Source organism: Sarcophilus harrisii, chromosome 6 (assembly GCF_902635505.1).
Source record: "Sarcophilus harrisii chromosome 6, mSarHar1.11, whole genome shotgun sequence".
Lineage (NCBI taxonomy): Eukaryota > Metazoa > Chordata > Mammalia > Dasyuromorphia > Dasyuridae > Sarcophilus > Sarcophilus harrisii.
Window position 1 is genome coordinate 210497550 of NC_045431.1, and position 27780 is coordinate 210525329.

The 27780-nt window shown below is 33.2% G+C and overlaps 1 protein-coding gene across 2 annotated transcripts in view; it reads left to right on the plus strand.

Moving 5' to 3' along the window:
• The window catches only part of GAS2 (growth arrest specific 2), a 144098-nt gene that overhangs the window by 84745 nt on the left and 31573 nt on the right, over positions 1 to 27780 (plus strand). For both annotated transcript variants that reach the window (XM_023506297.2, XM_003773639.4), the window contains exon 7: positions 6907 to 7014. In XM_023506297.2, coding sequence (XP_023362065.1) covers positions 6907 to 7014 — 108 coding nt within the window. The remainder of the gene's footprint in view (positions 1 to 6906; positions 7015 to 27780) is intronic.

The following is a 27780-nucleotide window of genomic DNA, read 5'->3' on the forward strand; positions in this document are numbered from 1 at the left end:
TCTTTTTCTTTCTTTCTCTCCTTTTTCTTTCTTCCTCTTCATTCTTTCCTTCCTTCCTTCTTTCCTTCATTCCTTGATTCTTTCTTTTCTTCCTTTTTTCTTTCTTTCTTTCTTTCTTTCTTTCTTTCTTTCTTTCTTTCTTTCTTTCTTTCTTTCTTTCTTTCTTTCTTTCTTTCTCTTTCTTTCTTTCTTTTCTCTCTCTGTATGTGTGTATATATATATATATATATATATATATACATATATATATATATATGTATCCCTTCGTGAAAACTTGATGATGAACTCTCCAATATTATTCATAATGTTCCTTAATCAAAACAAACAAAAACCCCTAGCATTTATATGGCATTTAAAATTTTACAAAATGCTTTACATATGTTATTTGATTGATCCTCACAACAATCCTATGAAGTAGATGCTATTATTATTCCCATTTTAATTAAGTTAAATATCCATGGAAAGACATGGACAGGAATTCCACAGAGCCCATCCATCAAAGGTTTGGATGAATTTTTATCTTATTGTTAAGATAAAGGATCATATTCCAGTATTTAAGAAGGGACTGGAATAATTCTATTCTTCTTTCTTTCACCTCTCCCTATCCCTGGAAACAACCTTGAGAAGGATGTGTATGTGAAGGAATGGTGAGGCAAGATGAGAGAGAGCTAAGGAAAGGAAACATCTTGGAAAAAGAGTTTTATCACTAAAAATAGAGGTAGAAGAGACTTTAAAGGCTTCATAGTCAACCTTGTAACTGAAAAATAAAACAACATTCCATTTAATATAGCCAAGAAATGGTCACTCAGCCTTTGCTTTAAGATTAACAATAAAGTGGAATCCATCACCTCTTAGAGTGATCCCTTATACTTTGTGGTAACTCAAATTGATAAGAAATTTTCCTAAATTTGTTTCTTTGAAACTTTTACTCCCTGGTCCTATTTCTGATCTCTGGGTCAATCCTTGTTAAAAAGAATTATCATATCATAGCATATATTATCACCACTATCACCACTGTCTACAACCCTTTTTTCCAGAAGACATATATCATCATTTCTTTGACAGTTCCTTGAGTGGCAGTTCCATTCTATTCACCTTTCAGCTTATCAGTGTTCTTCCTAAAATGTGGCACCGAAAACCAAACTTAATACTCCAGATGGGACCTGAGGGCAGAGTACGGCAGCATGTTTGGCTTCAGATTCTTGGATGTTATGTCCCTCTTCTTGTAGTCTAAGGTCACATTAGCTTTCTTGGCTGCCATATCACACCACTGACTCCATTCAGGAGAAGTGGAATGAAACTAAAGATATCTAAAAAAGACTGTAAAAAGCCACTCAATCGACCCAACCCTGTATAATGTTACAGATTCTTGTATTTTTAAAAAGATGAATTTCTAAAATCAATAAGCCAAAGTAATAATCATTTGAATCAAAATATACTTGAAGATGCTATTATATTGTTCATCACCAAGGAGAAAACTGTATGCTGCCATGTTCTAAAACTCTTGCACTCAACTAAAGTGATGGCATTATGGTTGGTTAGTTATTGTTCTTCATAATTGAAGAGAACTAAAATAACATCACTATGGTGGGCTTCTGGTAGCCCAAAAGACACATGAGATGTGAAAATTTAGAGACTTCTCCATTCCAAAGGTTCATATAGACTATTTGCAATGTATAGCATTTCTGATTGTGACTAATTAAAATGAATTCCAAAGGTTCTACCACAGATCAGGCACAAATATTCCATATGAACTTTTGGAGTGGAGATATCTCTAAATTTGTGCTTTTCATGTTTCTTTTAAGCTAAAGTATTTTATGAAAAAATGTTTTATTTCAGACGTAGTAGTGACAGATTAAAAAAAAATTAAGTCACATAAAAGTGACTCCCACTTTCAGTGAGAGATTCCTAGGAAAGGGAAACCATTTCTTTTGTTATGGTTAAATACCAGTTGGGAATGAAAATTCATGTGCCATTTTTTATTAAAATTAGAATCCAAAATGGCCATAGATTTTCTGCGAATCTCTAGGTTTGCTGAATGAGATTTATTTGGTCTTTTGACTGGTAAAATGAACTGTTATTTGCAAAAAGAGCTAGATTTGTGTTGAGATATCATGCTCAAGGAAGTGTTCTTTTTTTTTTTCTTTTTTCTTTTTTTTTTTTTTTTTAATAAATAGCATCCTGACAGTATTAAAACAGCCAATGTCTCCTCATATTTCCTCCTTGGGCTCAGTAAAAGAATAATGAGATAAAAGAAATAGATGGCTCTTTTAGGTGGCCAGCTCAATACACCTTCTTTAGTCTGGATATCAGTAGGAAAGGACAACAGGCATCTATTTAGGCGAATTTATTCATTGAGTCTGAAAATCATTATTCAGTCTTGCTAGAATAGAGAAACAAGCTAAATTCAAACCTTTACCTTCTCTGGAGAGCCAGTGAATGTGATGAATACAGTTCTAAGAAAAGATTAGTATTCTTCTTCTACCTAAGCAACTTCCTCTGTTTGCGATAACAATAGATGGTATAATTCAGGGTAATTTGGCAACTTTAGACATCCCATTTCATCAGAAGCCTGGCCTAGACCTTTGGCCAGAAGCCAGGAGGACACCTGCCAGAGTCTATGGTAGCAACCTAGTTCATCGCAAGGTAATATAAGAAGCATAAATTTCATTTATCAGGTATTTCCTTCCTAACAGCATATTTCCTCTGCCCACAGAATACTCTTGTTCATAGACTCACAGGATATCAAAGTTGGAAGGGACCTCAAAGGTCATCCAGTCCAACCCGTACCTGAACAGGAATCCTTTCTACAACATTCCTGACAAGTGGTCATCCAGCCTCCACTTGAAGAACTCATGATGGGCAACTTAATACCTCCTGGGGCAGCTCTTTCCACTTTTTGGACAACTTTGAGTATTTTCTTATGTGAAGCTGAAATATCTCCACACCTTCCTCTCCTTACTCCTAGGGCCCCATTGTGGGGTCAAGCAGACTCCGTCTAATCATTCTTCCATGCACCAATCCTTCCCGTATTTTGAAGACAGTTATGTTTTCCATCATCAAAACCATCTCCCCAGTCTTCTCTTCTCCAGGATAAATATCCCAAGGATTCTTTCTGCTGTTAATTATATTTTATAGTTTTTAGCCTTTTCACTCTCCTGGTTGCCATTCTCTAGATATACACTAACTTATCAATGCCCTTCCAAATATGTGCCCAAAACTTAGCATAGAATTTTAGATATGGATCAATCACAGCAAAATAGAAGAACTCTGTGGGAAGAGACTTTAGTTATCTTCTAGTAATCTACCTCCTATATTTTGATTTTACTTATGAAAAAAACTGAGGTCCAAAAGATCAAAGTGATTTTCCCAAGTTATTATAGGTCATTAAGTAGTGGAGCCAAGATTCAAATCCAGTTCTTGAATCCCATGTCCTTGATTACCATATTACACTGTTGACTCTTACACTGATGAGCTTACTGATTATTACAATCCCAAAGGCTTTTTTTTTCTGAATAAATAGTTATTCTGCTATTCTTCTCACAGCCTCCCAGGCCCTGCCATCATTTACTTGTGTTGTATAAGATGACACTTAACTTTATCTTCTTTCTTCTAATTTGGATTTGATATAAATTATCTGTCAAAGTTTGGGGGACCCTAATTCTTTCACATAATGTGATAGTGAACTCTTGATCTGATTTTTTTACCCATGAAAGCATCTCTCCTTCTTATGATAGTATTGAGAAACTATCTGAAAGCTTTCATAATATTACTTCCCAAAGATGGATTCCTTAAAGAAATGCTTTCTGTCTTTGGTGATATTTCTGTGTATCCTCTAGGAGCCCTGCGCTATTTAGAGGCAGATAAGTCCTTTGAGATTGTCTTAGATGATTGTATTACTAATAATTAATACTTCTTCACAATTCTTCATTGTACAATATTGCTGTTACTATGTACATTTTTCCATTTCTGTTCACTTTACTTTGCATCAGTTCAACTCTATTTTTCCTTTATTCCCTGAAATCATCCACCTTATAGGTGCTATAAGAAATGATAGCACAATAATATTCTATCATAATCATATACCATAACTTGTTCACTCATCCCCGAATTGATGGATATACCCTTGATTTCTGATTCTAAGGCACAACAAAAAGAACTGTGATAAATATTTTTGCATAAGAGATTCTTTTCTCTTTTTAAAAAATCTTTTGGATACAGGCTCAATAGAGAGATTGCTGGATCAAATAACCTGCAGTATTATAATGGGAGCACTATTCTGAATGAAAATTCTTTTCTTCCTGTCCACATTCTTCATGGTATCTTATTTCCTGTCATATTACTGTCAGAATCCTAATTTATAAATGGTTTAACTCCACTGACAATGAAGCAGTCTGCCTCTTTTCATCCAGAACTCAAATTCTGACTCTGTCTTTACTAGTTATGTCTAGGCATTTTCTGAAGATAACATCAGGCTAGATTTCTCTTCCTTTGTCATGAAGACTGCCTTCGTGGCAATGACTAACACAGTCTCACTTTCCTTATGCTTATGAAAAGTAAAGCAAAGGAGTCATGGCTCCCATCTCAGTCATCCTAATGGAAGAGTTTCCTCTTGGTCATGATCTTTGTGAAGTTCTGCTCTTGGTAATTTCAATACCAATGCAAAAGTTTTATGAGTTAACATAGTCTTTGTGTTGGAGGATTCACAAACAAGGTTATCAGGTTTGCACTATTATCCTTCTTGTTTCAAGAAAATATCTGATCTTTTATAGCCCATATCTGTAAAAGCAATGAAGCTTCCCCTGCCCTTCCTTTTGCCACAACTTTCATCTCTCATTTATGCACCCATTTTCTTCCTTCTTTTGATCCCTAATGTTCTACAATTGTCAGAGGTCTTTGGGAGAGGAACGGTGTTTGTAATTAAATAATTTACACTACAGTATTAGGAATGCCATGTGTTATTCCTCTATCAACTGTTTTGCCTTAGAAAAAAACAAAGAAAAAAATGAAAATGAAAAAAAATGAAAGAAAAAAAATTATCATTCAAAAGGATAAATACTTAATGATAGATTTCAGACACTTGGTCAACAAGATGGATCAAGATTTTTGGTGAGGACATCAGGCCTTCTTCAGAACCCAACTGGATCAGCTAGTACCTTGTGTTCAAACTCCCTCTTTTCCCCTTGTGATTTGTGCATTCTCTTCAGAAAATGTTCAGGGAAGAAGGTACACAGAATATGGTATACTTCCAAATCCAACCTATTTTGAATCTTATTTGTGAATTTTATGAGATCCTATTTTTCCTTAGTATTCATTATTATTTCAACACCATATATATATACATCATTTAATATAGATATTGACTTTACCTTAAACTTAAAATCTTGTTTGAGGATGTAATAGGTAAGGACATATGTTACATAAAATTGGATAGAATGTATGCCTCAATTGTATAAAATATACAGGTAATAAATGATATATTCAAAAACAAGTTTGGGGAGCTTTGATATCTTGGTATCATTATGTGGACTACTAAGTGGTTCTAGCAATATCAGGAAAGGATCCTGGAAGAAATTCTAAAGTTTGAAATAATATATTCATGTTTTCTAATTTTAAAACAATTGGTTAACCTTCTCCTATTTTGAAAACACTTAAATTTATCTTTGAGGAATTACAGAAAGCAAAATGATGAAAAAATTATATATGTATAGTATATATATATAATTTTTTCATCATATATATATATCGTCTTGATATTAAAATTTTCAGCACATTTGAATTAATAACCCCAAAACTACCTGAAAGGGTGAATGAAACTTATAATTCTTAGACTATTGCATTATCATCATCATTATCATCAATCATCATCATTATTATACTTTTTATTTTTGCATTATTTTAATTCAATATATCTCAATTACATATATATTATATACAGGTACTGGAAAGACAAATAAATATGGTCATATAATTGTAAAATTATAATGGGTGTAGAAAAAGACAATTCTAGAAGGCAAGCATAAAAAAGTAACAAAAGAATATGAGTTCAGAGGACAGGAATGACCACAGCACTGATATGTTTTCAGAATGATTTAGTGGAACAATCAGACTTGATCTGGACTTAGAAGGGTAAGATAAGCAGGTTAAAGACATCCCTAGAATAGAGAAGTGTCGTGAGCCAAGGCTCAAAAGAAGGAATATGGGCACAATGGGGAAAAAATGAATAGATCCTTTAGCCTTCACCAGAGATTTCATATAAGGAAGATATTTTTTGTTCAATTGAAAAAGCAGGGTTTGAAACTGCAGAGGTGGGGAGGTACAAAATGGCAGAGATCCTGGAATTCTGAGACTTTGAATGGTATTCTTGTAGTCAGTGGGGAGCCATTGTGGTTTTTGGATCAGGAGGAATGGCATGCTGAAAGTGATGTTTTAATAAGATATATCTGGCATCAGTATATGGAGTTGGGGTGGGAAAGACTGGAATCAAGGGGGACAATGAAGGTTATATTGCAATATTTCAGAAATCATGTGATAAGGGCCTGATATTATAATGTTGGCAGAGGTAGTGGAAAAGGAAGGATGGATGTAAAATAAATTATACTGGAAGAATGCCCTTGGACAAAATTGTACAAATGTTGCAGTTCTGAAGCATATCTATGCCTTTGTAAAGGTACCAATAAATACCTTCAGGAAATATCTAGACTTTAACATTTATATATTTTGAGCTAAATCTGTTCTGTGTTTGTACAAATCCTGGTACTGAGTGACTATTATTGGTTAAGTGGATGATTGCATGTGAACTTGAAAGTGCTATATACGTGTTAGCTATTATTAGTAAGAAAGTGAATTATCTAAATCCCAGATGTTCTTCAGGAAAGAAAATAATGGGCTGCTTTTATGTTACAGGTGAAACATATTTCAGAAGATCCCCCTTGCAAATGCCCAAACAAGTTCTGTGTGGAGCGTCTCTCACAAGGAAGATACAGAGTTGGAGAAAAGATCCTTTTCATTAGGGTAAAAAAAGTTTTTAATTTTCACTCAGTTGTTCATTGTACATGGGGATTGAGTACTTGGGAAGGGAAGAAGGGGTTAGAATAACAACTCTTCTCTTTTATCTTCTAATTTTAGCATGTATATATATATATATATATATATATATATGTATATATGTATATGAATGAAAACTAAAGCCAAGAGATCTTTTTTGATGGTTTTTAAATGAAATCAAATCACTCTAAAAAAGCAATCATGGATTTCTTCCTTATTTTTACACATCTCAGATTCAGACTTCAAATGAGTTTTGGTTACTACTTTGATTTTTGGTTTAAAATTTTTTATATCAAATGAATAGATGTCCAATAGTTTTGGGAGTATATAATTAAGATTGTGATAAAATAAAAGGAAATTTTCATTTATTAGATTAATTCATAGGTCAGAAGCTTTCAGCATTGACTGTGTAATTAATATTTTAGAAGCCATTGAAATAAATTGGTGATCTTAGTCCGTTTCTGAAATTGACATTTTGCCTGGAAGCCTTGGCAAAAGAGACTAGTCATTCCAGGAGTTATTCTAAATGAATATGTTTCCTATTTTAAGAAGTGGTTCATTAAATTCAGGTTTCCAAAGCTCCTCTTCATTTCTTCTATGATTGGTTTTGCAGATAATCATGACTTTGGTTTCTTAAAATAGTCTTTCACCTTTTTCTAAGACTGGATTCATTTTTTAAAGAAAGGAAATTATATTTCACTTTTATTTCTAGAACATCTGCAGTTAATATAATGGATATTTTATGTTGCTGCTTTAACTCCAGATAATGCCAAAAAAAAGTGAGTTCACAGGATTTTTTTTTTTACCTCATATTTATTTGGTCATTTTAAATATTCAACCTGTTATTAATTGAATCATGGAATCACATATTTCAGAGTTGTAAGAGACCTCAGTGGCTTTTTACCTGAGAAAAAGTATCCTTTACAGCAAACCTGTCAAATGGTCAATCTGTCTTTGCAGAGACTTCCAGTGTTAAAGAAAACATTACCTCTTGTGATGATTTTCCTATTTTATTTGGGGATCAGTATGATTAATTTCTTTTTTTTATCAAGCCAGGTTGCCTTTCTGAAACTTCCATATACTCCTTCTCCCCTTTCAGCCAAGTGGAATAAATCTTCTTATTTTCATGGCAGTCTTCAAATATTAAACATATCTCCTCAAATCTTATCTAGATCAAAGATCCCTAATTTCTCCAACTAATCTGCTTGTGACTTTAACTCAAGACTTTTCATCTTTCTGGTTGCCATTTTCTGGACAATGTCTAATTTATCACTGGGTTTCCTATAATGTGGTGTTAGGAACTATGAACTGAAAGTACCCTAATCCTAAATGTTCTTCTTCCCTAAAAGCAACCTGAAATGATCCTATCTTTCTGGACAACCTTATCATTATCTTGACTCATGTTGAGCTTTTAGTATACTCTTACATATCTGAAACTTTTTTTTCAGTAACCTGTTTGTCTAGGCATGCTTCCCTTGTCTTATACTTGTGAAGTTGTCCTTTTGAACCTCAGCAAGACTCTGTATTTATTTTCTTTATAGTCTATATTATTAAACTTGGTCAATAACATAGATAAAAATATTTTTTAATCCTGACTCTGGGATTTACTATTATATATCTACCTCAATTTTGTGTCATACAATAATGTAGCAAACATTCTATCTGTAATTTTAGTAAAGAAATCAAATAAATTATTTTTTAAAAAGCATAGCATGAAAAACAAATTATGATTTTATATACTAGAGACTTTTTTCAAGTGGTGAATCACTATCTTCATTCTGATCATTTGACCATCCCATTAGTATGGTATCTAGACCATATCTTTCCAACATTTCCACAAGAATAGCATCACTGACTTGGTCAAGTACTTTGTGAAAACTTAGGTAAACTTTAATTTGTAGCAATCCTAGAAACTGTTAGTTTAATAAATCTGTCCTAATAGGACAGGAGAGAGGAACTGATATCATCTTTGCATAATCTATCCTTCATGAAATTATGCTGGATTTTGTGATCCCCACTTTCCTTTCTAGATGTTTACCAATCATTCCTTTCCTAATAAATTCTGCCAGGAATTAAAGTAAGACTCTACTTTTATACTCTATTCTCTTCCATTTAAAAAAATGACATTTTTCTTTCGCTAGTCCTATGATATCTCTCCAGTTTTCCATGATTTATTAAATATCATTGAATGACCCACAATTCAAATATGTCAGTTTCTTTAGGACCTCAAGATATCATTCATCTGGGCCAAGTGACTTGAGCTCATCAAAAGCAGATTCTCTCTTTCTAACTGTTCTCTTATTTTCATTTTTTTTATTTGGTCATCAACTTCCTATTAGCTATTTTCATTCTTCTTTCATGGTCCAAAAGTCATTCTCTTTCGCAGAAGAAAAGGAAGCAAAATAACTAGTTTTATTTTCTCTTTCTGCCATATTTATCATTGTTGAATCCATTCTGAGGAAAGATCTTCTTACTTTGAGCTTCCTCTTTCAAAAAATATGACTTTTAAAATTACATTTTTTCCTTATGCTTAGCTTTTTTCACCAGACTCTCAAGTCACCTTCAACTTTAGCAATTCTAATATTTTCCTACAGACCATTCCATTATTTCATATTTATCTACTATTACCTACCATTGCTTTTATCTTTACGTATTTTAAAAAATTAAGGGTTGGCAATTTCCCTTTATATAAAGACACATTGGTCACTTTAGACAATTTACCCTCCTTGTTTCATCAAGATATTTCCTCTGTGTTGTCATCCTAATTTCTTCTTTGGCTCTCTTTTCAAATGACTTCTCCTAGTAGTATATTTAGTATTATTACTAAAATAATATATAGTCTCCTACCTATATTTTCTTTGAACTCAAAAATCTTGGGTATATATAAACTTTGCTTGATTTCTTCTCCTTTTCCATAGTAATCTTTAAGATGAAATGGTTGTTTCTACCTAATTTCTATCATTTGCTTCTTAATAACCAGAATGGAAAGTTACTTCTCAATTTCTTCACATTTTTTTTCAGGAAGAAAATTACTTAATTTAATTAAAAAAATATTAACATCTTTGTTTTTGTCATGAGAAAGAGAAAAAGAGAGACAGAGAAAGATAGAAACACAGAGACAGAGAGAGAGAGAAAGATAGAAACACAGAGACAGAGAGAGAGAGAAATACTGACAGAAACAGAGACAGGAAGACAGAGATATTGAAAGAGATTCATACAGAGACAGAGATAAAATGAGATAAATAAACATAAAATTGATAGATATAGAGATAATCAGAGACTTAGATGTAGAAAGTGACAGAAAGACAGAAACACAGAGATAGATATGAATATTTAGCCATGTATATCTATATTTATCTATCTTTTGAGCTACGTGTCTATCTAGGTTCAGAAAATTGGTCAACAATCAATATTATTTCCATGCCAGCCTTCTGATTTGTTTCCCAAATTTCTCATTTATCACTTCCTATGCTTCACTGAGTTTTATGAAGTCACTCTTCACTATGCTTCCCTTATCTGATTCCTGTATTTTCTCATATAAGGGTATCATCTTTTTATGTAACACTATGCATTTTCTCTTCCTTTGCCTAAACTCTTATCTTTGAGGAATACCTATCCTGCTTCTAGGCCTATGTTCCAGGTGAGGGACTCATCTTTCCAAATTTCAGTAAAGTTTATGAAGTCAATTTTGCCACCTTGTATGACAATCTTGTTTTCACCTTACTTGGTACGTAAATTTGTGTATTTGGATATAGACATCTGAGGCTTGCTAAATAACTCTCCTTGTCTGTGTCTCCATATGTCTGTCTCTCTGTCCATCCTCTGTGTTTCTGTCTCTCTCTGTGGCTATGTGTGTTTCTTAATGTCGGTCTATCTCTGTCTTTATATTTCTGTCACATAGCTAATAAGTTACACTGGATTTAGACTCAGACCTTTCTGACTTTAGCTCTAGTGTTCCAGTTGCTCTGGCACCTGCTGCCCCAATAATAATGATAGTTTATTATAAACTTCTGAGTATATACTCATAAAACTTGATTGTTGATTTTTATATATTTCCATTGGTTTCTGAGTTTTTTATCTGTTTGCTCTTGCTATTCTTCCTCCATTCTTACTATTCTCTGTTTTATATAGATAGATAAATATACAAAGTCAGTTTTCTTGCCATTGCCCCACTTCCTTTCTAATTTAAAACTTATGAGTTCATTGACTTCAACAGAAATGGTGATGAACACCTTGTTATTACACTTATAAACTTCAGATTTTTGCCCAGGATTTAGTAGTGGTGCATTTTAGGTTCCTATTGGAAGTATTATTTGTATCCATTTGAAACATCAAGTGAGTAATAATTATATGATTGAATGAATTCTATTAGGACTTGGATACAATCTCCAGGAAGTTTTCAGACTTTCCAGTTTTTATTAGGTCAACAGAGTACTGCTTCAGTATCTCTTAGCATGGAATCATCTATCACCACTACTCATCTCTTTTCCTTCCAAATTATGCTGGATAATCTGGCACCTCAAAGTACCCAAGGGTCTATGTCATCATTTTTTGGAGATCAAACAAATGCTTCTTTTAAAATACCCAGCTCTTTTCTATTCAGGAAAAACTTTTTTTTTTTGGTTTCCTAGTTTAAAGCATTCAATAAGCTTTCTTCTCCATCTCTTCTGGGTGATCTTTTTCTATTCTCCAATCTTCTCATCCTAGTAGGATTTCCCCTCTGCTTCTTCCTATCCCTTTTCTTCTTTTATTTTACACTGGAGTCCTCTTTCACTGTTTTGTTTCATTATGAATGGATACTTAATACCACTTGATAGTCTTAAAAGAAGAGCTATCTCTCTAGTTTATTTACTGTCTCTTCCAGGAAGATCATCCTGTTCTTTGAGCATAGATAGCAGCACTTTAGCCTTGGCAGAGATGAAAATATCACAGGATCTATAAAGTTCATTATAAAGTTCTTCCTTCTTTCCATCCTTGAGAAAAGTGAGACCCTCACACTTTGCAGTACCCTGGAGAGCTACTGTGACAAATCATTTATGGGTTTCTTCAATTCCAGAAAGGTTATCTTTCTTCTCACTTCTCTAGGACCTTAGAGAAAGGCCATTCTCTTTCCTTTTCTTACAAAGATTTTTTGTACTTTTCTTTAATTGCCTCATCAACTATTTTCTTTTATTTCTTTAGCCTTTCATCTTTTCTTTCCTCCTACAACTCTTTTAGACCCTTCCTCATCTCTTCCTTCAGTTGGAATCTGTCTATTCCTTTTTGGACCTTCATTTTCTTCTCTGTTTTTTCAGTTCTGTCTCTTCAGTTCAGTTTCTGTCCTTTTTTAGTACAAATTTTCTTTCTCTTTTTTTCAACTTAAACTTTTCATCTCTTCTTAATGCACTATTTCTCATGCCTATCTCACTGAGCTTTCTCCCCACTTCCTTCTCCTTATTCTCCTTCTCTGACATTTCAATTCTCCCATGTTCAGATATGAGTCTTCTTCACAATTCCAGAGCCTTCTAAATCACCTATACATTTTACATTCAGCTCAAATTCTGTTCCTTCTCCCAAATAACTTCTCACAGAAGCCAACAATCAATCACAATGTGAGTTATCATGGTTTAAGTTTTAAAATCATTAAATCCTATATTGTTGTTATTGTTCATCATTTCAGGCCTGTCAGACTTTGTGAGCCCATTTGGGGTTTTCTTGGCACAAATACTGGAGTTGTTTGCAATTTTATTCTCCAGCTCATATTACAGATGAGGAAACTGAGGCAAACACAGTTAACTGACTTTTCCCATGTCGCACAGCTAGTAAGTGTCAGAGTCTGGATTTAAACTCAGGTCTTCTTGACTCTAGGCCTGGCACTCTATCCACTGCATCACCTACCTGCTTTTATATTCATAATAAAACATAAACAGACTGTCCATCACTGAATTTGCCCATCTCCCATCTCTATGTTAGAGTGTTTATTTCTTTGTCAAATATTTATGTATGTATTCTTTCTTTTGGGAGGAGGTCGAAGGAAGTTGTTATAGATGTCATTTCACTGGTGTAGGGAACTACTGATTAGCAAATTCCTTCTGTAAGTATAATTAGCTAACATATAGTTTGTAGCCTTAGATAAGTGCTGATGGCAGTGAAATTTAAAATCACTTTTCCAAGGTCACATTGGTAATACATATAAGAAATGAGACTTGAATGTGGTTTTCCTGACTCTGATGATAGTTCTCTATTCATCTGGGTGAGCTGGAGTTCTCTCTGTTTTTTTTTTTTTTTATATCATGAAATTATACATAAGCAAAATATCAATTAGTATGATTCATATATAGGTTTAAATATGCACAAAAATATTTTAAATATGTCATTAAATTCATTTCTTTTACGAGACAAATCATTACCATTTTCTTTTAAACTTTAAGCTATTCTCATAATAGTGATGCAATTAAATTATTTTTCAAATGTATTATGTCAGATTGCTTATGAAATTCCAGGTCAAATTTTCATTTTTAAGTATGCATATAAATATCTGTTTCACATCACCCTTCTATAATTCTTCATAAAATACTGTTCTAAGCTTCATTATAATGCCTCATCAACCAAAGTAGTTATTCCATTGATCTACAAATTGTGTTGTCTTTTAGTATAAGCTCTAACACTCTGGGGTTTTATCATGCGATACATCACTGGCTTTTGGGAGGAAAGAAGAAGGATTTGGGACATCAAAGTGGTTATTTTTTAAATATTTTAAAATAATTTTATTTAAATATAATTTTAAATAAGATAATTATAAGTGATAACTATTTACAGTATTGTTCACAACTTTTCAAATGTGGGTCAGGAGGGAAAGTATTAGTTAGCATAACACATGGAATGTTCGACGTAGTGGAAGTTTGAATCCTGTCTCTGAAACTTATTATCTGTGGGATTCTAGACTAATCATTAAATGTCTCAATCTAACTCTCTCCCTCTGTAAAATGGGGACAGTGGTAGCACTTACCTCACAGGGTTGTTGTGAGGATCAAATGAGATAATATAAGTAATATAATTTGCAAACCTTAAAGTGATATATAAATGCTAGCTATTATCATTGTTGTTGTTGTTATTGTTTATTATTGTGATTATTACTGTTATTTTGGGGTTGAAGACTGGAATTTGAATCCTAGTTTTGCTTCTTACTATCCTTGTAGTTTTGGAAAACGATGAAACTTCCCTGGGTTTTTTTTTTTTTCCATTACCTATAAAATGAGAAGTTGGTCTTAAAAGACTCTAACATTCCTGTACCTCAAAATCTATAATCTATGAGCTCTATTCAATAAATATACCTCACTTTATAAAACTACTGCAGGGATTCCAAATGGTTGACATCTTCTTCCAGGATGAGTATGTTAAATCATTTTTTATTGCTTTACGTGCGACTTCAGAAGATGTTTGAGGAATAGTTATGTTTACTGCTTAATTGGTAGTGATTCTTCCTTCTTCCTTGGGTCTCTCATACTCATTTAAATCAATATTGTTTTATAAATAAATATTCACATGTGCTGAAATTCCCTTTAAAAGCCCCTTTTAGTAGATTTCTTCATAAAGAGAAAAAGTACTGTGGTAATGCAAATTACTAGTCCATTACAAGTGTGAGATTTAATATACTATTATATTTGAAAGCTGAGCACATGAGTATGATATATACATGTATCTATGTCTGAGTGAACATGTGTATATACACAAATCTTCATAAGTGCAAAAATTGTTTGTAGCTCTAAAACTCAATGTAGCTTTGTCTATTTCAGAGCATTATTTCAGAGTCACCTTTTCTTTTAATTCTTTAAATTGTGGTATAGTAGGAAGGTCTCTGCACTTCAAGTAAAAAAGACATGGATTTGATTTCAAATACTAATTCTACAACTATCAACAATTTACTGAAGCCCTCCAAACCTTGGTATCCTCCTCTATAAAACAGAATAATAATGCTTATTCATTTGAGTTGTTTTGAAGATCAAATAATATAATTTACGAAAAAATTTTGCAAAACTTAAAGCGCTATTGTTATTTGATAACTATTTGACTTCTTTCTAGGTATAAGGAAGTACTAAATTCAATGGAAGCAAAAAAAAAAAGAAAGAATATCATAAAATCTTTAACTATAAAGTTTATAGTATAGGACAGATAATATAAGGACTATTAGATCTCAGATGACCTACCTGAGTATAAACTGGTTCAGTTGCTTTACAACATGACAAAATTAATATTCACCAAAACCAGCTATCGGAAAAGCCCCCCATTAAGGGGCCATTGTTTGCTTTAACATTTCTAGTTTTCTATTTCTAGTCACATGTTTATGACATTTATAATGCTTATAATCCTTTTTTCTAAGCATGTTGAAATGTAATTCTTTCTGCATGTGGGGATACAGAGATGAGTATCCATACATCTACATGTAAGTATATGTAAATGTGTATTCTTTCATACATACACTGTCAGTTTTGACTAATAAAGATCAGAAAAAAATAGCAACGAGGCTTTAAGATGAAGAAATCACAGAGAAACAAGAACCTGTAGGAGGCAGCAAATAGGTTCGGAAAACCTATTTATTTTGACATCTAGAGTTTACAGATTTAAATTTCTTTTCTGCTACCATACTACTTCCTAAATAATATTGTACAGGTTAATTTATCTCAGTTTCCATTTTTGTAAAATAAGAAAGTTTGACTTAAAAGCCTTGCAAGTCCTTTCCATCTTTCCATCTATGCATGATCATTTTTATTTCCTACAAAAAAAAGTCCACAGAAGCCTCATATATCTCAACTCATCTAGGCTGATATGCTGTATCAACAGACACAAATATCCACTTGTGCAGATATATGTAGCTAAGCATCATGGCCCAAATAGAGAGAAAATTTATTACATTGAGTTGATTGACACCAACTGCAGATAAAATAATCAAACCTTTGTTCAACGGGGAACTAATTTTGCATTTTCTTTTTTCTTTCTTTCTACCTTTCTAAGTGATTAAAGCCAAGTCCTTAAGTTTGAATGTCTTAGAGTCTTCCTTTGGGAATCCTTTTTTTGTTTATTGCTTTTTATTGTGAGGATAAAATTACAAAAATACAAGTCATTTCACATTTTCTCTAATAGGTTTTGTCTCAGAGTGGGAAAGATTTCAGTTGGTTATGAATGAACCTTGTATTTAGATAAGACTAATGAAATTCATATGTTGATTTATGCCTAAGGGTTTACCTAATTTAGACTGAGAAATTCTAGTTTTAGGACTGAGCCATAAATTTCTTCTTGTTTTTCTTAAAGCACAGCTAGAATCAGAATTTTACATTTATTTTTTGCAAAAGCTTTTAGTCATTTAATTTATCACGACAAATTTTCTTCCTGTTGCATTTATCTGGATGGTCAATAGCATTTATATTAGTAACAACTCTGGTTCTATCCATCAAAAGTTACCTAATACATAACTGGGTATTGTATTTTATCAAAAAACTTTTTTGCGTGTCACTTGATACAATCATGTGATTTTTGTTGTTGTTGTTATTAACATACTTTACAATGTTTTAAATATTTAGTCAATTCTGCATTCCTGCTGTAAATCCAACTTAGTCATAGTATTTAATATTTATGACATGTTGCTGTAACTCCTTGGCTAATATTTTATTTAATAGTTTTATATCAGTGCTTATTAAGAACATTAAGATATAGATTTCTTTCACTGTTTTTGATTCTTCCTGGTACCAAGAACATTTTTGGATCATAGAATGTGTTTAGTAGGGAGCCTCCTTCTATTTTTTCCTAACACAGATGCAAATTGGGGGGAGGGATAAACACCAGGTTATTTAGCTAATTCCTTCTTTCTTATGTCTCTGTTAAGCTTCATTTCTTTTGTGAAAACTTAGAAAGGTTATTGGGGCCAGCCTCTTCGGGATGGATGGGAGCAGTTTTTACTTTTTCTATAACCCCTCGAGGTAGATATAAGGTCAAAGCCATTTTTTTCCCCGTCTTCCACTTTAAAATGAGAAATTGACCTTGTTACAAATAGGACCATAATACTTTCCATTTCCTTCTTGGAAATTCATCAGCTCTGTTTAGGACTGGCCCTAGGGAAATCCATGTTTAAAGGGGTGAAGGTTGTCTTTCAAATCACTCATTTCCTTCTCCCCTTTAAAAAAAAAACCCTACCACCTTTTGAAGACTGGCTGTTTAGGGTCTCAATGCCTTGCTGCTATATTCTGGCTACAGTCTGCAGTAGTATCCAATGACTTGGAATTTCTTCTCCTTTTTCCTCCTTAAAATGTGGTCCAGTGTGCCATTTATTTATGCATCTAGCTTCCACAGAGGTGTCAGCTATCTAATCTTGGAAGGAAAGAAGAAGTCTATGATCATAGAATCATGACTTTAGAGCTGGAAGAAATCTTACAAACCATATAGACTAACCATCTTATTTTTCAGAATCTGGGGTCAAAAGAAATAAAGAAACCAATTCAAGTTCAGATAAATAGTATGATTCAAATATACTAACTCTTAAATCCAGTTCTGGATTAATCTAAATCTACATTTGTTTCTCTTAAAGCAATCTAAGCATATCTTAGTTTCCTTCATTGAGTTAATGTGTCCAAAGGTTGCTGATGGATTTATATGTCATCTTCTCAATGTAGTACTTCATCTTCAGAAAGACTTTCAATATTTTCATCCAGAAGAATGAGCAGAAGTCAGAAGTCTCAGGCCTTGAAGTAAGCCATTAAAGGAAATATTTAGGATTAGAGTGATTTTTTTTTTTTGCATCCATGAAATAGTATTAACTCTGTGGTCATATATTAAGTCTTGCACTATGAGACATAGTAAGTGATTCATTGTTCATTTGACTATCTTCAGTGTCATATTAAAGACTGCAAAACTAGAATGGAATGGGAGGGAAGGAAAATATTATAATAGTTTCAAATTTATAGTCTTATGATTCTATCCAACATACACCCAATAGAATAACCAACAATGACTTCAGTAATATTAAGGAGAACAAACATTATTTGCCCAGAGAAGTCCAGACTGTTGATTTAGAGAAATCATAAAAGAACTTTGGTCTATGGAAAATAGGCCATGGCTTCATCCTTTCTATCCAAAACCTAGGTTCTATACAAAAGTGGGTTTGTGACATCAGATATCCTTTCCTTAGGAGTCAGACATATTTTAGTTACAGCATGCTACATTTCAAACTGATTTGATTCAAAACCTTTTGCATTTTTAAAGGCTTAAATGGAGAATTTTGCTCTAGTTTAAGAAATACAATCACAGAGGCAATTTAGAGAAAATACAAAGAATAATTTAATCTGAAGCTAACTGGAAGGATCCCGAGTGGTGGCGAGTCACCTTTTTTGAACCGCTTCTGAATTCAATCATCTCAGATCAATGAAAGGGTCATGTCTGCAGTTACCAACTCTGTCTTTTTTTTTTTTTTTTTTTGGTAAACTATAAAAATTCTACAGGACTGCACTAGGGCAGGAAAATGAACTCATAGTATCCATCCCAGCAAGACATTAGATTCTGTTTCTATAGCAACTGAGTCTGAAAATTTCTTCTGGGACTTGCTATGGGCAGATCCAATGATACTGAATGAGATAACTTTTAGGGCTACCGTTTTGACACCTATTGATTTATTGTTAGTAAAAAAAATTAGCACAGTTCAAGTTTTCCTGGCTTCCAACAGATGAAAAATGTACTATCACATAATAATTCAAGTAACAAAGAGATTAATACCTTGTATTACATTATACATTGATGGAGACACTTCATAGACTATCAATTTACAGATGAATTTTTTTCACATTGTAGAGGCTGTTGGGGAAAAGCCATTGTTCAAAAAATGCATATGTTGGACTCTGACCTCAGATGAAAATGTGGAGAAGTAGCTGGTTCTTTCAGAAATAGGTCCTACTTTGCTAGTTCTCAGATTCATTAAAGAGAAATGCTGGATTTGGAGTCATTGAATTATTCCACTTTTCCCTGTATAACTTTGAGCAAGTCATTTAATTTTCCTGAAGCAGTCAGACTAGATGATTTCTAAGGTTCATTCCATCTCTGAACCTCTGATCCTAAGTATGTATGAGGTGATTTCTGTCTCCCCTGCTTGGTGGTACAGTGGACAGTCTCAAATTTAGAGCCAGGAAGACCAGAGTTCAATTCTGCCTCAGGTACTTGCTAGTTATGGGACCTTGAACAAGTCATTTAATATATTTCAATCTCAGTTTCCTCATCTGTAAAATGGTGATGATAATTCTGGAACCTGGGATATTGAGAAAATCAAATGAGATGAATGGCTTGTAAAGACTTAAAGTGCTATTTAAACACTTGACATCATCATCATTATGATCATCATTGTCATCATCATCATTGTTACCAGGATTATTGAAGATCCGTGGGACCTGGGCCCCTCTGTAAAAGGGAAGGGCTCAGATTAGATGATCTCTTTCAGTGCTTAGGCTCTTTTCGACTCTAAATCTAAGATCTTTTCCTGTGGAATGGAATACTTTCCTAATAAAGTACCACCAGAACTTGGGGTAATATCCTACTTACTTTGATCAATTCTCTGAAACTTTATTCATTGACTGTTAAAGCTAAAATGTTTTCAGACTGTTCATCCCTTCCTTCCTTGGAAACTGCCACAAATCTGAACATTCTTCAGGAAGACAAAGAAGACACTGGAAATTCTGGCAAAAACTTTGTTTCTATTTCAAAATTTAAATTATTCTCTCATGATGTTTATGCCCCAAAATGAAGGATAGATGGTAGTGGTAAGAAAAGTTTTTGAAATAGAGTCTTGACTCTGATACTCACTAGTTGTGTGATGTTGGGGGATCAACTAAAACTATCATTGTCTCCTTTTCCTCCCTTGCAAAATGAGAGGATGGAGCTAGTCTTCTATTTAATCCTTCTAAGGACTCTTCTAAGCTTTTTTAATCTTTGGCCTATGTACCTTCAGATTTGATTTCCAATTTATTAATAGTCATCAATGTAATTTGTATTTCAGAGACAGCTTCAGATATCTTCAAAACAATTTTACATATATCAATTAACTCTCCTATTAAGCAAGACCTTTTTCTTAAAGCTAGAAAAATAAATAAGAATACATGTTTGAATGTAGTTAAGTGATAAGGTGGTCTTTTTCCTGGTGATTTTTCCCAGAGATTAGAATCATTCAGCCTTAGAAAAATGTAATTTCATCTTTGACGAAAGATTTTTTTAAAATGGATAGCTAGTTTGTTGTTCCTTTAAAAATGAGAGGTATGATCTGAAATATTTCTCTGGGATAGAAAATTTAAGAAATTCACCTCAATATTTCATGCCTAATTGTGTTGTGATATAGTGTGGAGGGGAAATTGGATTTGAAGTCAAGGAAGAACCTGGCTTCTCTTCATCTTCTCTGGACATCAGTTTATCTGTCAAAAGAGAGGGATGGTCTTTGATGATGTATGATATACCTTTGACCTGTATGATAACATGAGTTAAGGAACTGTTTTCTTTGATTTTATGTTAAGAGTGAGAGAAGCAATACACATCTATCAAAATAAAACAATGCTTTCTTCAGCATCATTTATGGATGAGTATTTGACACTCTTGGATACTTAGACTAAGAAGAAAGACAGCGACTTGCCACACATCAATCTGATTTTTATAATCATTCTTTTCTCCCTCTAAAACCCCTAGCATCAATCACCATACCTTTTCATCATACTGTGATATGTGACTGTATCCTAGGTCAAGTCATTAGTTTCCATCTGTTCAGAAGCCTTTCCAGACATCCAGAAAAAAGTCATCCCCTTTCAGCTGCTGGAAATCCAAATTATTTAAATCTGTGGAGATATATTTGAACTGAAAAATCAAATGACTGTGTTGAGAATAAGAGCAGACCTTATTATACATTCCAGATTTCAGAGTTGCTGTTGCCCTCCTTCAGCTTTGACAAATGTATTATTTATTTAACAGCAGTCTGTTACCTTAGTTTGCACCATAGCTGTTTGTGATTTTCAAAGAACTTGAAGAAATTCATAGTTTATAATAAAAAAAATCAGAAGCACCCAGACACTTTGCTGCTTCATTTCAGCATTATTTTACTGTGTAGCAGGTGGGATTGCTCTCAGGAATTTGTTTGTACTACATAAAAATGAAGGCTTGTGGTTTGATTTTTCTGGGGTTAAAATTTTAAATGGCCTAGTCTGATATTTTGGCAATAGTATTTAACTTTTTCTTTCTTCCCTCTTCCCTGATAATTCCCTCCTTCTCTCTATTAAATCTCTATTATGATATTTCACTGTGCCTTGGGAAACTCTTAGAGGCTAAAATAGTTAAACCCATGCTTTTTAAAGTTTACCAAACTATAGGTTTGCAATAAAGATCTAGTAGCAAATTGTGTCTATATTGTTTAGGGGCCACACAGGCTAAGGCCTTATCTCCAGTTCATTATGTAGCAACCCTTAAAACTTTATAAGATATGAAGATATCTCCCATAATCCCAAATCTTTGAGATGTTCCCCTGTTTCAACATTCATAGTTACCTAATAATTTGAATTCTGAAACTCAGAAGATATTGATTATAAGCAAAAAATGCAAGAATAAGAATATTTTATGAGTCACTAAAATTTAATTTAGAATCTTCATGTTAGCCTTGTATTTTCTGCAGTGTGTGTGTGTGTGTGTGTTAGTATGGGGATGGGAGTGAAGAGATGGGTAAGAAAGGGTGAAAAAGTTAAAAGATTTCAGACAAGAATAGTGTAAAGAGTTCTGGATTTGGGGTCAGAATATCTGACTTCCAAGAGTTCCTAATACTGTGTGACCTAGGACAAATCACTTAACATTTAATTTCATTATTTTCATAATATCAATATTTTCACCTATTAAATGGGGAGAATGGACTGGATGGCCATTGTTTAGCTCTATCTACAATGCTATGCATATTTAATCAGTCCTATTTTATTATCTTGGACAGAAGACCATGCACTGTCATGGAAAGCAAATCAGACTCTTATACAGCAGGAGTTAGGAAATCCCATTCCCCCCACTACTCGTGACATTCCTGACCTTCAGTTTCCTTCCAATATTAAATCTTTGTTTTATTTTGTGATTCTTTTAAGGGCAAAGAGAATGCTGGGACAAATTCTATGCAACAAACCCAAGTAGCCTATCCAAATTGATGATTGATTACCTTAGAATCAGTGGTTCTCAAACTTTTGTTTTCAGTATCTTTATCCTATTAAAAATTATTGAGGATCTCTCCAAAGCATTTTCGTTTATCTGGATTATATTTATAGACACTTACCATATTGGAAATAAAAACTATTTTTGAATTTGTAGACCCTCTAAAAGGGTTTCAGAGATCTCCAGGATTCTCTAGACTATACTTTGAGAACCACTGCTTTAGATGATCATATGGGAAGAATACTGGGTTTTGGAATCAGAGGAACATGGATTCAAATCCAAATTCTGCACTTAACTGTTAGGGCAAGAAATCCTGTGACCTACTTCTTTGGGCTTTTTTTCTTAATCAATAAAATAAAGCAGTTGGGTGAAATGACCTCAGAGCTTATTTCTGACTCTAAGCTTGTAATTTTGTGATTCAGTATTTTATCTCTGCACCTGGAAAAAATTTCATTTTCGTATTATTGGTCTTTTGTCTTTCCTTAATGGATAATTATCTTTCCAGGTTCTTCAGTATGCATTTTAAATGATCCTGACATCACTGTTCAGTTGATATGTAGGTTTGCTTCTATGCTTGTGTATCTTCATTATCTAAGACCACTTGGAATTTCACTCAATTCCCATTAAAATTTAAAAAAAGAAAAGATCTTGGCACAGAAAAAGACAGGAAGGATTTTAACCTGCTCAGCAAACATAACAGAACATGACTTCTTCAATAACCTAGCCATAGGGATTTTTTAAAATGTAGAACCTACACCTTAAAAATCTTCCAAAACCCAGTTTATGTTAGATATGTGGAATGTTCTCATTAGACTTTTAAAAACTGACATTTAATTAAATTGAATTTCTCAGGCTGAAATTAGATTCTTTTTTTAGACTATGAGGACATGTTGTTTTGGGGAGGATGTGTGGTACCATTTGTTTGTGCTGTAACTGAGTTGTGTGTTGGAAAGGGAATTGAATTTGGAATCTGAGAACCTGGATTCAAATTTTATCTATCCTTCCTATTAACTGTGTGAACATTGACAAGTCCCTTAGCCTCTATAAATGAGGGACTTGGAATAGAAATCACTGATGTCCCATTTAACTCTATGAGTTGATGATGCTTTTAATCAATTCCATTCACTATGCCCATGACATATAGTTTGTTGAATAGAATTGAATATCTCAGACTTCATTTTTAAAAATAGAATCTACTCAATTGTAGTGTATATATAAGATTATATTAGAGTTGAATCATAATTTTAAAAATGTTCTTTGTAATATTTGATTTAATTAGAATAATTTGAAGTAACAATAAGTAATTTCTTACATGGTATTTATATAGTTTCCATTTCCTGCTAGAGACATTTTCCTGTGAAATATTTTTGATTTAATTGAGATGATGAATCCCTTGACTAGGTTATTAGTAATTTGTATTGACTTAGAAATTGACTGTTCTCAGATCATAAAATAGTTATTAAGTAGCAATTTATGAAGTTGTCAAATGCATGACATTTACTTTTTAACTGACTGCTCCTCCCAATAAGAACATTTCTTATTTTATTCCCATCACACTGACCTGCAAAGTTTCATGGTTATAATTAAAATAGATACTAGTGACTTCTTTTCTTTATACAGTCTTATGGATTGAAGCTTTTAATTTTTTACATATTAAATGGGGATGGGGACAAATATTCCCCATGTATCATGTTCTTGAGTTATTGATGAGTGTGTACAGCTGTCAGATAAACCCATGGAATATCATTGTCATCACTAATAAAAATATAAAAGTCCAAATTATATAAAGAGGATAAAATTCAATAGTTTAAAAATGTTATCGTTTCAGTCATGTCTGACTCTTTGTGACCCCATTTGGGTTCTCTTGGCACAGATCTTGGAATGTTTTACTATTTCCTTCTTCAGCTCATTTTATAGATGAGGAACTGAGGCAAGCAAGGTTCAATGACTTGCCTGAGCTCATATAGTTAATAAACATCTGAGGCTGGATTTAAATTTGCAAAGTTGTTTCTTTCTGATTCCAATCCCAAAGCTCTATTTACTTGGCTACAAACCACCTGATTACAAAGTAATATGTTACAAACATATTATTCTTTGGTTGACATTTATCAGTCAAAGATGTTGGAAATATTGGTATTTATACATTTTTCCCCCAAATCAATTAACAAGCAGTAGATTTATAGTTAGGAAGATCTGAATTAAAAGTCTATGTTTAGATACTGTGTAACCTGGAAAGCCAATAAACTGTGTCTCAGTTTCCTTATCTGTAATAAAAGTTTTCACTTGACTTCAAAGATTCCCTTCAAGCTATACATTTATGATTATTTGACTCTATGTTTTTATTAAGTGTTTTCTATATGTCAAGCATCTATGTACTAACTATTGGGGATACAAAAGAACATGGAAAATAGCCTCAAGGAATTTGTGTTCTAATGTCAGAGACTATATATATTCATATGAGCATATGCAAGACACTTTCATAGCAGAAATGGACTGATTTTAAATGGGAAGGCACCGACCACTGGGGACAGGGGAAGGGAAAGAATGGTCTCTGGTTGCAGATAGTGTTTGGACTTAATTTAAAAGAAAACTAGACATTCCAAGAAATGAAAGTATAGAACGAGAGCTTGTTGAAACATGTGACATAGTGTACGAAGAATAGCAAGCAAGAAGGACACTAAGGCTGTACTGGAAAGTACATGAAAAGGTGAAATGCGTAAGATGATCAAAGGAGATAGGTTGTAAAAGAACTGAATGCCCAACAAAGGACTTTATATTTGTTCATAAAAGTAACAGGAAGCTACTAGAGTTTACTGAATAGGGAAAATGACATGTTGCTTTAGAAAAATCCCTTGAGATTGCACATTTAATATATATCAGATTGCTTGCTGTCTTGGGAAGAGGGAGGGAAGGAAGGGAGTGAGAAAACATTTGGCATACAAACTCTTACAAAAATGAATGTTCAAAACTATCTCTATGTGTGTCTGGAAAAATAAAATGCTATAGAAAAAAATAACATTTAACAAATGGAAAAAAAGAAAAATTCCTTGAGTGGTTGTGAAGAGAATTGGAATGGAGAGAGGAGAATTGGAGGTTAGCAGACTAAATCAGAGACTATCTCAACATTCCAGATGAGAGGCATTATGGGTCAGATCTATTTGTTTGTATATGGGGTGTGTGTAAGAGTTAGGAATCCAAGGATGACTCAAGTTTATGAAAGAAAGATGATGGTATCCTTGACAGTAATAGAGAAATTTAGAAGAAGGGTGAATTTGAGGTGGTAATAAACTTTAATTGTTATGTGGTTGGGCCATAGAAGAAAGACATGGAAACTTGTTTTCAGATTTCTTTTTCATGTTTGTTGTCATGGTTCAGTTGTTTCGGTCATATCATGACTCAATTTGGGTTTTTCTTGAGAAAGATTCTGTAGTCGTTTGCCATCTCCTTCTCCAGCTTATTTTATAGATGAGGTAATTGAGACAAATAGGGTTGAGTGACTAGCCCGGGATCACATTAATAGTGTCTGAGATCTCAGGAAATTGAGCCTTTCTGACTCCAAGGCTGGCACTCTATCCACTGTACCCTCTACCTATCTGATAGTTAGGTCTGACACTTTTTACTGATGTGAAACATTATAAAGACTCTGTTATTAGTCTGGTCCATGGTCTGCCACCAGAGCCTGGTCCTTGAAGGGTTATCCAACGATTGAAGAAGAATTCATTATTGATAAGCAGTACTTATGCAGGTAACTAGGACTGCCAAGTTCTAGTTGTTTCAGCACTGTCAGAAAACCACTTTTATTTCAAGCATTGTAGCAATATTTTGATCTTTTCTGCTATGATACAATTTGTTTTCATTCAGCAAACTTGCTGAATGAAAGTCTTGTCAAGCATTAGCCCTATGTGACAGACAGTGTGTTGCGGGGATAGAAATCTAAAAAAACTGTGGCTGACTTCAAAGGGTTTATGTTTTCTCTGTAGAATACAGTATAGTCTGTGATAAATAAATAAAAAATGCTTAGAATAATTCTGGCGAAGAGAAGACTAACATGAAGGGGATCTTTATGTAGAAGTTTGCATGAGAGAAAATTTCATAAGAAGTTAGGGACTCTAAGAGGCAGAGGCAAGAGGGGAACATTCAAAGCATGAGGATATGTATTGAAAAATTTTAGACATACACACATGCATTTATATGTGTGTGTGCATGCATATATATATATATATATATATATATATATATAAATTACTGAGTAGGAGAAATGACAGTAATTTAGAAAAATCTCTTGAGGCTACACATATTTAATATCTATCAGACTGCTTGCCATCTTGGGAAGGAGGAAAGAAAAAAGTACATATAATATATTTTTTCATATATATGTATATATATATATATAGAGAGAGAGAGAGAGAGAGAGACAGACAGACATATATGTGTGTATATACATATCAATCTATATCTGTATATATATATATATATATATGCATATACACACATACATATACATATATATGCCTATTTGTGTCAAATAGTAACCATTTCTAGGGCGATGAGACAGGGATGAGGAGAAAAAGAAAAAAAATTACATTATAACTTTATTATATATTTAACAGGAATGGCAAGTTGCACATAATAGATTTGCAATTACATATATAAATATCTTTTAAAATTATACTGTTATGGAAATGACTTTTATTCCATAAATTAAAAATAAAATAAATGTGAAAAAAGCATGCCATATGTAAAAGGTTATAGACATAGAAGAGGTAAGATAGAAGATGAAATTGCAAATGAGCCAATTGGTCTGGAATGTACCATATGTGCAGAAGAATAATATTTTAAAAGTATTGAATAATAAATTGGCATTAGATTATGAAAGTCTCCAAATGTCCAACAAATAAAATATTATAGTTCCAAAATATTTAATGATAATTATCCTCATCAGAATTCCATGAGCTATATTATTAGTTCCATTTTAGAAATGAAAACAAAAATAAAACAAGACCAAAGAAAACTTAGGTTCACCAAGATGATGCAACCAGACCAAAAACACAGAATTAGGCTCAATTCCAGGTCTTCTGGGCCCAAGAAAAGCATTGTTTCAGTTACATTCAGCTGCCATATTGGTGAGCATAATTTATTTGGCATTTATGATTGAGCATTTCAATATGGCCTCAGGATTCTCAGTGGAGGATCAGTTTCTATGGTTTAGGATGATAAACATGGTAAGGTTAAAGAACATGGATTGGATACCAACCTCAGAATATCCCAGGGAAGTTGTCTTTTCAACTAAATTCCTTTTACCTGATTTTTCATTTGGAGATTTTTCCACTTTTCCCAAAAGAGCAGAGGACAGCAAGAATTGTCATCATGGAGGGGGAATATTATCCTTTACAAATACTTTTGCCTGGACTTTGCATCTCATTTTATGCTCAATTACCTTAAGAGGTCTTTTGTTTGGTGATAGTCATTGTACTACCTTCCCTAATACCCAGCTGCCAGATATTGAAAATTACTTACAATTCCTCAACCCAAAGTCAGTGTGATCTTCATCCTTGACCA